At 44.1% G+C, this 15,465-nt stretch overlaps 1 protein-coding gene across 1 annotated transcript in view; it reads right to left on the bottom strand.

The window, feature by feature from the left end:
- Positions 1–15,465, bottom strand: part of itga11b (integrin, alpha 11b) — a 133,566-nt gene that overhangs the window by 7,203 nt on the left and 110,898 nt on the right. The window contains exons 20-26 of the mRNA XM_039017178.1: positions 13,231–13,316; positions 12,334–12,538; positions 11,980–12,078; positions 5,061–5,137; positions 3,841–3,924; positions 3,638–3,728; positions 3,372–3,485 (exon numbers count right to left, since the gene is read on the bottom strand). Of these exons, the coding sequence (XP_038873106.1) occupies positions 3,372–3,485; positions 3,638–3,728; positions 3,841–3,924; positions 5,061–5,137; positions 11,980–12,078; positions 12,334–12,538; positions 13,231–13,316 (756 nt within the window). The remainder of the gene's footprint in view (positions 1–3,371; positions 3,486–3,637; positions 3,729–3,840; positions 3,925–5,060; positions 5,138–11,979; positions 12,079–12,333; positions 12,539–13,230; positions 13,317–15,465) is intronic.

The raw sequence follows: 15,465 nt of genomic DNA, 5'->3' as shown, positions 1-15,465 counted from the left end.
ACTAGGCAAGTCACTTCAATTTCCTATTTACAATGACGGCCTACCAGGGAACAGTGAGTTAACTGTCTTGTTCAGGGGCAGAACGACAGATTGCAGTGTATGGGAATTCGATCCAGCAACCTTTCGGTTACTAGCCCAACGCACTGACCACTAGGCTACCTGCCACCCCAAAAGGAAGTACCCATGCTAGGGACTATTCAACACTGGTCTGACCAATTGGAATCCCCGCTTCAAGATTGTTTTGATCACGTGGACTGGGATTTGTTCTGGGTAGCTTCAGAGAATAACATTGACGTATATACTGATACGGTGAGTGAGTTTATCAGGAAGTGTATAGGAGATGTTGTACCTACTGTGACTATTAAAACCTACCCTAACCAGAAACCGTTGATAGATGGCAGCATTCATGCAAACTGAAAGCGCGAACCACCACATTTAACCATGGCAAGGTGACTGGGAATATGGCAGAATACAAAGAGTGTAGTTTTTTCCTCTGCAAGGCAATCAAACAGGCAAAACGTCAGTATAGAGACAAAATGGAGTCACAATTCAAAGTGGAGTCACAATTCAATGGCTCAGACACGAGACGTATGTGGCACGGTCTACAGACAATCACGGACTACAAAAGGAAAACCAGCCACGTCGCAGTCACCTACGTCTTGCTTCTGGACAAGCTAAACAACTTCTTTGCCCGCTTTGAGGATAACAGTGCCACTGACGCGGCCCACTACCAATGACTGTGGGCTCTCTTTCTCCATGGCCGATGTGAATAAGACATTTAAGCGTGTTAACCCTCGCAAAGCTGCCTGCCCAAACGGAATCCCTAGCCGCGTCCTCAGAGTATGCACAGACCAGCTGGCTGGTGTGTTTACGGACATATTCAATCTCTCCCTATCCCAGTCTGCTGCCCACACATGCTTCAAGATGGCCACCATTGTTCCTGTACCCAAGAATCCAAAGGTAACTGAACTAAATGACTATCGCCCCATAGCACTCACTTCTGTCATCATGAAGTGCTTTAAGAGAATAGTCAAGGATCATATCACCTCTACCTTACCTGTCACCCTAGACCCACTTCAATTTGCTTACCGCCCCAACAGATCCACAGACGATGCAATCGCCATCACACTGCACACTTCCCTATCACATCTGGACATTAGGAATACCTATGTAAGAATGCTGTTCATTGACTATAGCTCAGCATTCAACACCATAGTACCCTCCAAGCTCATCATGAAGCTTGAGGCCCTGCAACTGGGTCCTGGACTTCTTGACGGGCCGCCCCCAGGTGGTGAAGGTAGAAAACAACACCTCCACTCCGCTGATTCTCAACACTGGGGCCCCACAAGGGTGCGTGCTCAGCCCCCTCCTGTACTCCCTGTTAACCCATGACTGCGTGGCAAAGCATGCCTCCAACTCAATCATCAAGTTTGCAGACGACACAACAGTAGTGGGCTTGATTACCAACATTGACGAGACAGCCTACAGGGAGTAGGTGAGTGCTCTGGGAGTGTGGTGCCAGAAAATAACCTCTCACTCAACATCAACAAAACAAAGGAGATGATCGTGGACTTCAGGAAACAACAGAGGGAGCACCCCCCTATACACATCGATGGGACCGCAGTGGAGAAGGTAGAAAGCTTAAAGTTCCTCGGCGTAAACATCGCTGACAAACTGAAATTATCCACCCACACAGATAGTGTGGTGATGGAGGCGCAATCATGCCTATTCAACCTCAGGAGGCTGAAGAAATTTGGCTTGGCACCTAAAACCCTCACAAACTTTAAACAGATGCACAGAGCACCCTGTCGGGCTGTATCACTGCCTGGTATGGCAACTGCACGCCCGCAACCATAGGGCTCTCCAGAGGGTGGTGCGGTCTGCCCAATGCATCAGCGGGGGCAAACTACCTGGCCTCCAGGACACCTACTGCCCCCGATGTCACAGGAAGGATAGATCATCAAGGACAACAACAGTTGTAGTGGATGCTGTTATAGCACTAAAGGAGGGACCAACTCCATATTAATGCCCATGATTTTGGAATGTGATGTTCGACGAGCAGGTGTCCACATACATTTACATTTAAGTCATTTAGCAGACGCTCTTATCCAGAGCGACTTACAAATTGGAAAGTTCATACATATTCATCCTGGTCCCCCCGTGGGAATTGAACCCTGGTCCCCCCGTGGGAATTGAACCCACAACCCTGGCGTTGCAAGCGCCATGCTCTACCAACTGAGCCACACGGGACCATGTGGCTCACATACCTTTGGTCATGTCGTTTAGTTTGTTGATAGTATGACCATCTGTAGATAATCTATTTTGGATTATCCAAATAGTGTGACTAGAGTTTTTCCTAGCCACTGTGATTCTGCCTCTGCATTCCTTCGGGTTTTAGGCTGGGTAAAGCACTGTGTGACCACTGCTGATGTAAAACGTTTTTTTAAATTTTATTTATTGATTTAAATTTGAGTAGTCAAACAGTCCAGCGTTTTTTCTAGAACCATTCCAGGGTGCTTTTTTTAATGTGTGTTTGTGGTCATTTTCTTGAATGCTTAATTTGGTCATTGGTAAACATAGGAAGACCCTACTATTTTAGGAAACACAAGAAGCCCTGAATAAACTTCTCATGAACCCACTTAAATAAGCCTACATCCTGGTGAAAATGTCCTGTGGACCAATGAAACAAAATGAGAGCCCTTTGGCAATACAAATCAGCTCTGTGTTTACTGACGACCAAATGAAGATCACAATGAAAATAGCACCCTCCTTACAATCAAAGATAAAGGTTTGATAATGCTGTGCGGTTGCTTTGCTGCCTCTGGTACTGAGGGCCTTCAAAGTGTGGAAGGAGTCCAATGTTCAACCAAGTGTCAAAAAACTGGGTCTCCATTGAAGGTTGCGCATCTTCCAGTAGGTCAACGACCCCAAACACACATCAAAAAGCACACCGGAATGGTTCACGAAGAGCTGCTGGACTGTTCTGGAGTGGCCAGCGAAGAGTCCAGATCTGAATCCCATCCAAACCCTATGGCGAGAGCTGAAAACAGCAGTTGGCGCGAGGGCACCCATCAAAGATTGAAGAATTAGAGCAGTTTGCTGCTAAAAAGTGGGCCAAATAGCCAGTAGAAAGGTGTAGCAAACTCATTGATGGCTACAAGAAGCGTTTGTCTGCAGTTATCTTGGCCAAAGGCTGTGCAACCAAGTGGTGACCACAATTTTGTTTGAAATGTCAACTTATTTGAGAAGAAATAGGAAATATCTACGAAAGGTGCAAGGGTGCCAATATATTTGGCTGCAACTGTATACAGTAGATTAATGTATATTGACAATGCAACATTATAACATTGAATAATAACTGATCCTCTCACCTGGTCAATGTCGATATTGGCAATCTGGAAGAGATGGTTACCACTCTTTGTAACAGCAAACATGTCAACAGCGAACTGCAAGTCTGTCACTGGGAAGAAGCCCAGATTCTGGATCTGTACATTGAGAAGAGAATATATATAAAGATACTGAAGAGAATTATAGTCAGTATTTAGTATTTATACTATAATGTGGATTGGCCATATGTATAACTTGGACAAAAGGTTGCAGGTAGGGTCTTGTTAAGGTAGGATTGAGAGAAACTCACGTGATAAGTAAGGTTAAACATTGGACCACTGCTGCCGGGTTTGTTCCGGTAGTGGTCTGAGTTGATCTCAAAACGAGGTGGCTTGGAGTCCCTGAGGTGGAGAGAAAAGGGATGGGTGATACAAAATAGCCCCCCCCCCCCCACACTTTAAATTACTCCTTATGTGTGGAATCATCTGAATTCAGCAGCTCATAGAAACCCACCTTGTGAACAGGAGGTCTGCCTCGTACTTCAGAGGATGAAATATGTTGTTGATGTTGTCCTCTGGGCTCATCTCCTCCCCATCGCTGTAGAGCACAAATCAACATGAAATAATTGACCTGCACCCTGTTTGTGTTTGACACCAGGGTTAGGGTCAAGTTAATTTATTTCAGTTTACTTCCTGAATTGACTGGATTGAAATGGAATTGACCTCAACCCTGTTGGGTACTGTACATACATGAATTGTTTAGGAGGAGGTGATTGTGGAAACATAGCAGATCCGGTTCCATTAGTCCGTAACGGATGGTTACCTGGTGGTAATAGCTACCCAATGGGCAAAAAATGGCTGAATCAACGTTGTTTCCACGACATTCAAAAAATGTCTATGTGATGACATTGAATCAACGTGGGAAATTGATTGGATTTGAAAAAAATCATCAACGTAAGGAAATTTCATCATTTATTCATCCAACTTTTAAGCTAAATCAAATAACATGGTGACAATTTTTGTTGATTTCACGTTGAATTCACAACTCAACCAAATGTACATAAAAACTAGATGTTGAAATGATGTCTCTGCCTAGTGGGTAGGGGCTGAAATGGAATGTGGTGATTGGCAGGACAAGTTGAAAAGTGTGGTATCTGAGCATACAAGGCCCTCACCAATGGTTAATATGAACATATACAGGTGACTGCCAACATGAAGGAAACACTTGCGTAAATGAGAGATACAAAGTATATTGAAAGCAGGTGCTTCCACACAGGTGTGGTTCCTGAGTTAATTAAGCAATTAACATCCCATCATGCTTAGTGTCATATAAAAATGCAGTTGCCATTATTTTGGCTACCATGGCTTGAAGAAGACTTTGAAAGAGGGGTCTCAAAGCAAAGGAGCATAGGGGAGTTTAATGTGTGTGTGTGTCACCAGATCTCAACCCAATTGAACACTTATGGGAGATTCTGGAGTGGCGTCTGAGACAGCGTTTTCCACCACCATCAACAAAACACCAAATTATGGAATTTCTCATGGAAGAATGGTGTCGTATCCCTCCAATAGAGTTCCAGACACTTGTAGAATCTATGCCAATGTGCATTGATGCTGTTCTGGCAGCTTTTGGTGGCCCAACGCCCTACTAAGACTCTTTATGTTGGTGTTTCCTTTATTTTGGCAGTTACCTGTATGTCTATGAATATATTCATATATGCACTGTATGTCTATCACCTGGCAGCCTGCAGGACAACCCGCACATGGTCCAGGAAGACAGAGTGACTCAACTCAAACTCCAGCCGGAAAGACACCTGGGACATGGGCAGAAAAGACATATACTATGAGTCACATACCATCCACATGCAAAAGATTTTATGTTGGAAACTTAGGAACTGAGAGACTTACAGAGGCTCATATAGGCTAAGAAATGTTAAGGTATCTGGCAACAAGCTGTGTTTTACATTTCGTTTTTACTTCCAGTCAAATTATACCTGATATGGTACAGAGGTTTTCCAAAGGAGAGCCAGTAGAAATCTGCACCATTGTATTTCAGACATCCGTCTCTGAAGCGGTGCCTGAAGGTCAGGGCCTATACTGGGGCCACCACAGTCTCTACTGCTTTACTGTGGGGTTTAATATATAATCTTATTAAGAGTTTAGAAAAATGTTTTTTCCTAGTCCAATGTAATGTAATCTAAATAAATTAACTGAAAATGAACAAAAACAAGATTTCTTTAAGACTGCAGGACCTGCCCAACTATTCGTATAATAAGGTTTGGGGTATGTTACTGTCAAAAATATTCCTTTGCAAAAGAGCTATAACGATCAATATTACACCATAAACACTAAGTCTGTTATCACCTGAAGCATCTGCCCTGTGATAGACAACATCTGTCAATTCATTGTCCTTCTACAAAAACATTTCTTCCTTCATTACTCATAACTTCTGCACGCTATTTTTTCCCCGTCCTGATTCATCTGACCACCTCAGTTACGACTGACAACATATTCCGTTTAGCTCTGGTGCAGTAGGACATTCTGAGGTCTTGAGCCAAGGAGATGAGCGGAGCATTAAAACCTGTTTGGGCTGCAAGCCCGATGTCGGTACACTTATGACAACAGCCAGCTCAAAGTGCAGGGCGCGAAATTCAAAATATATATTTTTTAAATATTTAACTTTCACACATTAACAAGTCCAATACAGCATATGAAAGGTACACATCTTGTGAATCAAGCCAACATGTCCGATTTTTTAAATGTTTTACAGGGAAGACAAAATATGTAAATCTATTAGCTAACCACGTTAGCAAAAGACACCACTTTTCTAACTCCATCAGTTTCTTACTCCATCACTAGCTATCACAAATTCGACCAAATAAATAAATAAATAGCCACTAACCAAGAAAAAACTTCATCAGATGACAGTCTGATAACATATTTATGTATAGCATATGTTTTGTTCGAAAAATTTGCATATTTCAGGTATAAATCATAGTTTACATTTCAGCTACAATCAGAAATTGCACCGAAAGCAGCCATAATATTTACAGACACCAACGTCAAATACCTAATTACTCATCATAAAACATTTCTGAAAAATACATAGTGTGCAGCAATTGAAAGACAGGCATCTTGTGATTCCAGACAATATTTCCGATTTATTAAATGTTTTACAGCGAAAACAAAATGTAGCGCTATATTAGCGTAGCCACAATAGCCAGAAACACTTGGGCGCCCACGACCAGTTGACATGCACGACAGATATATGAAATAACATCATAAATTGGGTCTTACTTTTGCTGATCTTTCATCAGAATGTTGAACAAGGTGTCCTTTGTCCAGATGAGTCGTTGTTTGGATTCAGAACGGCAAATTTCCCTCTTCATTTAGCATGGGCACTAGCCGAGTGGCACGGATCTCTCCAACGTAAACACAGTCAGAGAACGCAACACGGCAAAACTCCCGAAAAAATTTCAATAATCTGATTCAACTATATTGAAAAAACATACATTACGATGATTTGGTCACATGTATCAAAAAAAATCCGAGCCGGAGATAGTTGTCATCCATTACGGCAGCAAAACAGAAGGCAATCGCACTTCCAAGTCGCGCGCTTCAGAGTACCGGAAGTGGACGGTCACGTCAAAGAAATAGCTTTTATTCCACCCCAGACCAAGATAAACACAAAATTTCTTCTCTCACATCATCTTGACACCCAGAGGAAGGCGTATGGAGTGTACGTAGACTCCTACGTGTCATGACCATGTATAGGCAGGAAGTTGAAGAGAGCATATATTTCTGACATTCTACTTCCTGGTCAGGGAAAGTGCTGCCAAATGAGTTCTGTTTCACTCAGAGAAATAATTCCAACGGTTTTAGAAACTAGAGAGTGTTTTCTATCCAATAATAATAATAATATCCATATTGTACGAGCAAGAATTGAGTACGAGGCCGTTTGAAATGGGCACGATTTCACTGGCTACTCAATACTTTCCCTTGCAGCCATAAGAAGTTTTTAAGGGTTTCTATTAAGGGAAGGAAAACCCTGCAGTACATAGGGAGTGTGGTTTCTGCTCACAGCCAGAACACATAATGGACCTGTAACTCACTGACTGACCATGGTATATCAGGACAATACAACCAGGGACAGACAGAGGAATCTCCAAAATGGCGCTCGGTGGTCTTTAAGGCACCGGTTGACTGCATTTCTCTGACTACAAAACTATATGACCACGTGTTGAGTGGAGAATGCAAGCTTTCGTACAGCTTCTTTTTGCAGGTTTAGGTTTCGGTTTATTACCCTCACCTGGTAAGCTGTACATACGGAATTTATGTCTTTGGTAATGTTAAAGGGACAGTTCACGCAAATTACAAAATTGCATATTGGTTTCCATACACCGCAAGCAGTTTTTGGACAAGATATGACAGCAATCCATGCTTTGGTTTAGTTTCCCTGGCACTGTTTCCAAATACTAACGTTTTAGCATTTGTGGCACAAATCCCATATTCTGACGACTCACACTAAATTCTTCCGCTGCTGTTGTTCGCTGCATACTTTAGTCTGAGACTGCCATCATTGAAATCGTTTGTGGTGACGAGGGGCACGAGTGGCCTTGTACGAAACAAACTAATCAGCGTTTGGATCGTCTTTAACCAATCAGAGCATCAAAGCCAATTACAGATTTTCAAACAGCCGATTTACCCACGTATGTTCTGGATCTGGCCCAACCCATCGGTTTCTGGACCAATCAGACAGATGAATGTGTTCACATTCGATGAAGGATCGGGGAGGTACTCAGATCCAGACTCATTGCGGAGAAGAAACTGATGTCATTGCGGAGAAGAAACTTAATTGAGGAAAATAAGAACAATCCAAAATTTCTTTTTGATACTGTTGCAAAGCTAACTAAAAAGCAACATTCCCCAAGAGAGGATGGCTTTCACTTCAGCAGTAATTAATTCATAAACTTCTTTGAGGAAAAGATCATGATCATTAGAAAGCAAATTACGGACTCCTCTTTAAATCTGCGTATTCCTCCAGGGCTTAGCTGTCCTGGATCTGCACAGCTCTGCCAGGGCCTGGGATCGGGAGAGACACTTAAGTGTTTTAGTACTATATCTCTTGACACAATGATGAAAATAATCATGGGCTCTAAACCTTCAAGCTGCATACTGGATCCTATTCCTACTAAACTACTGAAAGAGCTGCTTCCTGTTTTTGGCCCTCCTATGTTGAACATAATAAACGGCTCTCTATCCACCGGATGTGTACCAAACTCACTAAAAGTGGCAGTAATAAAGCCTCTCTTGAAAAAGCCAAACCTTGACCCGGAAAATATAAAAAACTATCGGCCTATATCGAATCTTCCATTCCTCTCAAAAATTTTAGAAAAAGCTGTTGCGCAGCAACTCACTGCCTTCCTGAAGACAAACAATGTATACGAAATGCTTCAGTCTGGTTTTAGACCCCATCATAGCACTGAGACTGCACTTGTGAAGGTGGTAAATTACCTTTTAATGGCGTCAGACCGAGGCTCTGCATCTGTCCTCGTGCTACTAGACCTTAGTGCTGCCTTTGACACCATCGATCACCACATTCTTTTGGAGAGACTGGAAACCCAAATTGGTCTACACGGACAAGTTCTGGCCTGGTTTAGATCTTATCTGTCTGAAAGATATCAGTTTGTCTCTGTGAATGGTTTGTCCTCTGACAAATCAACTGTACATTTCGGTGTTCCTCAAGGTTCCGTTTTAGGACCACTATTGTTTTCACTATATATTTTACCTCTTGGGGATGTTATTCGAAAACATAATGTTAACTTTCACTGCTATGCGGATGACACACAGCTGTACATTTCAATGAAACATGGTGAAGCCCCAAAATTGCCCTCGCTAGAAGCCTGTGTTTCAGACATAAGGAAGTGGATGGCTGAAAACGTTCTACTTTTAAACTCGGACAAAACAGAGATGCTTGTTCTAGGTCCCAAGAAACAAAGAGATCTTCTGTTAAATCTGACAATTAATCTTGATGGTTGTAAAGTCGTCTCAAATAAAACTGTGAAGGACCTCGGCGTTACTCTTGACCTTGATCTCTCTTTTGACGAACATATCAAGACTGTTTCAAGGACAGCTTTTTTCCATCTACGTAACATTGCAAAAATCAGAAATTTTCTGTCCAAAAATAATGCAGAAAAATGTATCCATGCATTTGTTACTTCTAGGCTAGACTACTGCAATGCTCTACTTTCCGGTTACCCGGATAAAGCACTAAATAAACTTCAGTTAGTGCTAAATACGGCTGCTAGAATCCTGACTAGAACCAAGAAATTTGATCATATTACTCCAGTGCTAACTTCCCTACACTGGCTTCCTGTTAAGGCAAGGGCTGATTTCAAGGTTTTACTGTTAACCTATAAAGCGTTACATGGGCTTGCTCCTACCTATCTTTCCGAGTTGGTCCTGCCGTACATACCTACACGTACGCTACGGTCACAAGACGCAGGCCTCCTAATTGTTCCTAGAATTTCTAAGCAAACAGCTGGAGGCAGGGCTTTCTCCTATAGATCTCCATTTTTATGGAATGGTCTGCCTACCCATGTGAGAGACGCAGACTCGGTCTCAACCTTTAAGTCTTTACTGAAGACTTATCTCTTCAGTAGGTCATATGATTGAGTGTAGTCTGGCCCAGGAGTGTGAAGGTGAACGGAAAGGCTCTGGAGCAACGAACCGCCCTTGCTGTCTCTGCCTTTCCGGTTCCCCTCCACTGGGATTCTCTACCTCTAACCCTATTACAGGGGCTGAGTCACTGGCTTACTGGTGCTCTTTCATGCCGTCCCTAGGAGGGGTGCGTCACTTGAGTGGGTTGAGTTACTGACGTGATCTTCCTGTCTGGGTTGGCGCCCCCCCTTGGTTTGTGCTGTGGTGGAGATCTTTGTGGGCTATACTCGGCCTTGTCTCAGGATTGTAAGTTGGTGGCTGAAGATATCCCTCTAGTGGTGCGGGGGCTGTGCTTTGGCAAAGTGGGTGGGGTTATATCCTTCCTGTTTGGCCCTGTCCGGGGGTATCATCGGATGGGGCCACAGTGTCTCCTGACCCCTCCTGTCTCAACCTCCAGTATTTATGCTGCAGTAGTTTGTGTCGGGGGGCTAGGGCCAGTTGGTTGTATCTGGAGTACTTCTCCTGTCTTATCCAGTGTCCTGTGTGAATTTAAGTATGCTCTCTCTAATTCTCTCCTTCTCTCTTTCTTTCTCTCTCTCGGAGGACCTGAGCCCTATGACCATACGTCAGGACTACTGGGCATGATGACTCCTTGCTGTCCCCAGTCCACCTGGCCTTGCTGCTGTTCCAGTTTCAACTGTTCTGCCTGCAGTTATGGAACCCCTACCTGTCCCAGACCTGCTGTTTTCAACTCTTAATGAACGGCTATGAAAAGCGAACTGACATTTATTCCTGATTATTATTTGACCATGCTTGTCATTTATGAACATTTTGAACATCTTGGCTCTCTCTAATTCTCTCCTTCTCTCTTTCTTTCTCTCTCTCGGAGGAACTGAGCCCTAGGACCATACGTCAGGACTACCGGGCATGATGACTCCTTGCTGTCCCCAGTCCACCTGGCCTTGCTGCTGTCCCAGTTTCAACTGTTCTGCCTGCGGTTATGGAACCCCTACCTGTCCCAGACCTGCTGTTTTCAACTCTTAATTATCGGCTATGAAAAGCCAACTGACATTTATTCCTGATTATTATTTGACCATGCTTGTCATTTATGAACATTTTGAACATCTTGGCCATGTTCTGTTATAATCTCCACCCGGCACAGCCAGAAGAGGACTGGCCACCCCTCATAGCCTGGTTCCTCTCTAGGTTTCTTCCTAGGTTTTGGCCTTTCTAGGGAGTTTTTCCTAGCCACCATGCTTCTACACCTGCATTGCTTGCTGTTTGGGGTTTTAGGCTGGGTTTCTGTACAGCACTTCGAGATATTAGCTGATGTACGAAGGGCTATATAAAATAAACTTGATTGATTGATTGATTGATGTCTGTGGGCGTGACGTAGCGTTTGGCCGGAACATGGAGTCTGGGTAGCCAGGCAACAAATCCCATTCAAGTCAAGGGACCGATATTAGCATTTTTCACACATAATGTTCAAATCTTTCAAAAGTATCTAAAACGGATTGTGAAGTTCAACAAAGGCACTTATAGATGATTTGAACATGATGTGCGAAAAATGCTAATATCGTTCCTATGACTTGAATGGGCTTCGTGCCACAAATGCTCAAAACGTTAGCATTTGGAAACAGTGCCAGTCACTGCCAGGGAAACTCAACCAAAGCATGGATTGCTGTTACACCTTGTACATAGACTGCTTACAGAGTAAGCAAACTAATGTGTAATTTTGTAATTTGGGTGAACTATCCCTTTAAGAGCCAGGAGTTCTTCCAAACCTTGTGGCCTGACAAGGCAAAAATCTAGTAAGTCCCTCAGTTTTTCCTGGTCAGATGCTTTGGTAAGCAAAAATGCTGGCCCTAGTAATGTTAACTAAATGTGTCCAATTGAAAACCTCTAGTATTGGCAAGGTGATGTAGTGAGGGAGATGTAGTGAGGGTGATGATCTAACGAGGCAGGAGCCAGCAACAGAGCTGATCAGATACAGTACCTGGGTCAGTGACCTCATAAAGGGTGAGCTGACATTGCAGGTCCTATCGTTCCTCTCCCTGTCCTCAGCACGACATTCAATCTGGATGTCTGAGTGGTCCTGCAGGGTGACAGAGATACGCTGAGTCAAGTGCTGAATAAGACCTAATGTATTAATTTGATCACAAACAGTCATATGTTATTTATGCTGTAATCTTAACATAGTAAGAGATGTCATGATGTGGTCTATCTAACTCATGTCTGAGAAACATTTAAGGGTTAGTGTATGACCTCTCCCCTCACTGATATGATGTTAACTTACTATGCAACGACAGTTTGCACAACCATACCATAGTTATCCTCCGTTTTCTCCTACCTTGACTATGAGACTGGAGAAGAGCAGGTTGTGGGAGTGGGAGATGTTGAGCGTGGTGCCATAGGCGTTCTCTCCTTGGTTCTCCAGACGAGCTTCTACCACCAGCCTCCTGCGTGACGCCTCCACCACTCGCTCCAAGCCCACCGAGGCCCCCTGGTGGTGACACAGCGCCCAAGCGGCCCGCTCCCTTGGCCTACAGAACTGCCTTTGTCCATAGACAGACATGAACATTAGCGCCACGTTTTTACCCCCTTTTCTCCCCAATTGCGTGGTATCCAATTGGTAGTTACAGTCTCTGGAGAGGCGTGCGGACTCAGGAGAGGCGAAGGTCGAGAGCCGCGCGTCCTCCAAAACACAACCCAGTCAAGCCGCACTGCTTCTTGACACAACGCCCGCTTAACCCGGAAGCCAGCCACACCAATGTGTCGGAGGAAACACCGTACACCTGGTGTCATTGTGCATTGCGCCCGGCCTGCCACAGGAGTCGCTAATGCGCGATGGGACAAGAACATCCCTGCCGGCCAAACCCTCCCCTAACCCAGACGACGCTAGGCCAATTGTGTGCCGCCCCATTGGTCTCCCGGTCGCGGCCGGCTGCAATAGAGCCTGGACTTTAACCAGGATCTCTAGTGGCATGGCTAGTACTGCGATGCAGTGCCTTAGACCACTATGCCAACCCTTTTTAAGGTGAATTCAATGATTCAATGATTGGTGGGTTCCCAGAGGAACTTTTTCTATTTCCAGATGGGTGGAACAGTATAGGGGAAACTCCACCTTGTCTATTAGAGTGAATTGTAAAGGGGAGTGGCTAAAGGGATGACTTGGGATTGGACATACAGACACCATCTCAGAAAAGTGTGCGTGTATTGTGTGTGTTTCTGAGGGCTAAAAAGTCACCTGCGGTCTAGAAGGTCTGTGCGACTGTGCAGGATGAGGTCAGAGACACAGCTGTCATCCCCCTCGCAGCCATTCCAGAAGGGGATCTACAGAGAGATATCAAATCAAAAAATCGAATAAAAATGTTTTGGGCACATGCTTCATCAACATCTGGTGTGGACTAACAGTGAAATGCTTACTTATGGTCCCTTCCTAACAATGCAGAGAGAAACAAAATAGAGAAATAATAGAAAAGTAAAACACGTAATAATAAAAGTAATAATTTATACACAATGAGTAACAATAACTTGGCTATATACAAGGGTACCAGTACTGAGTCGATGTGCAGGGGTACGAGGTAATTTCAGGACCCTGTCTTTCAAAGATAATTCATAAAAATCCAAATAATTTTACAGATCTTCATTGTAAAGGGTTTAAAAACTTCTTAGGGATAGAGTCTAGTTTCCTGAATTTCTGCCTGACTGACGTGCCCAATATTTTGATACGGCAGGCGAAAATCCGAAGAAAAACCAACCAACCTTTCCCAGGCTCTTTTAATGGAAACCTATCGTTCCTATGTAATTCCGGCTCCCAGATTGCAATTCCTATGGCTTCCACTAGAAGTCTTTATTCAAGGTTTCAGGCTTGTTTTTTGAAAAACAAGCAAGAATTTTGAGTTTTGGTAAGGAGAGCACCGGAACAATATCCGTCTTTCGGGCAAGCGAGGGAGAGGGCGCGGGCATACTAATTTTGCTTTCCTATTGAACATACTACTTTCCGTATGAAATATTATAGTTTATTTACATTTTAGGGTACCTGAGGATTATATAGAAACGTCGTTTGACTTGTTTGGACGAAGTTTAACGGTAACTTTTTAGACGTCCTCAGATCGGATGGTATGCTTTCGCCGTAAAGCCTATTGTAAATTGGACAACGCAGTTAGATCAACAATAATTTAAGCTTTTAAATGATATAAGATACTTGTATGTTTATGAATGTTTAATATTACAATTATTTATTTGAATTGCGCGCCCTCCAATTTCACCGGATGTTGTCGGCTGGTGTCCCACTAGCAGGAAGCTTATCCCTAAGAAGTTTCCCATGCTTGTTCAATGAACCATAAACAATTAATGAACATGCACATATGGAACGGTTGTTAAGACACTAACAGCTTACAGACCTGCCTATCCCTAAGAAGTTTCCCATGCTTGTTCAATGAACCATAAACAATTAATGAACATGCACATATGGAACGGTTGTTAAGACACTAACAGCATACAGACGGTAGGCAATTAAGGTCACAGTTATGAAAACATAGGACACTAAAGAGGCCTTTCTACTGACTCTGAAAAACACCAAAAGAAAGATGCCCAGGGTCCCTGCTCATCTGCGTGAACGTGCCTTAGGCATGCTGCAAGGAGGCATGAGGACTGCAGATGTGACCAGGGCAATAAATTGCAATGTCCGTACTTTGAGATGCCTAAGACAGCACTACAGGGAGACAGGACGGACAGCTGATCGTCCTCGCAGTGGCAGACCACGTGTAACAACACCTGCACAGGATCTGTACATCCGAACATCACACCTGGTACAGGATGGCAACAACAACTGCCCGAGTTACACCAGGAACGAACAATCCCTCCATCAGTGCTCAGACTGTCCACAATAGGCTGAGAGAGGCTGAACTGAGGGCTTGTAAGCCTGTTGTAAGGCAGGTCCTCATGAGACATCACCTGCAACATTGTCGCCAACAAACCCAACGTCGCTGGACCAGACAGGACTGGCAAAAAGTGCTCTTCACTGACGAGTTGCGGTTTTGTCTCACCAGGGGTGATGGTCAGATTTGCGTTTATCGTCGAAGGAATGAGCGTTACACTGAGGCCTGTACTCTGGAGCGGGATCGATTTGGAGGTGGAAGGTCCGTCATGGTCTGGGGCAGTGTGTCACAGCATCATCGGACTCGGCTTGTTGTCATTGCAGGCAATCTCAACGCTGTGCGTTACAGGGAAGACATCCTCCTCCCTTATGTGTTACCCTTCCTGCAGGCTGATCCTGACATGACCCTCCAGCATGACAATGGCACCAGCCATACTGCTCATTCTGTGAGTGATTTCCTGCAAGACAGGAATGTCAGTGTTCTGCCATGGCCAGCGAAGAGCCCAGATCTCAATCCCATTGAGCACGTCTGGGACCTGTTGGATCGGAGGTTGAGGGCTAGGGCCATTCCCCCCAGAAATGTCTGGGAACTTGCAGGTG

This window comes from Salvelinus namaycush, chromosome 21 (genome assembly GCF_016432855.1).
Source record: "Salvelinus namaycush isolate Seneca chromosome 21, SaNama_1.0, whole genome shotgun sequence".
Taxonomy (NCBI): Eukaryota; Metazoa; Chordata; class Actinopteri; order Salmoniformes; family Salmonidae; genus Salvelinus; species Salvelinus namaycush.
Note: the sequence above shows the minus strand (reverse complement) of the source record. Positions and strands in the feature narration are given on the sequence as shown.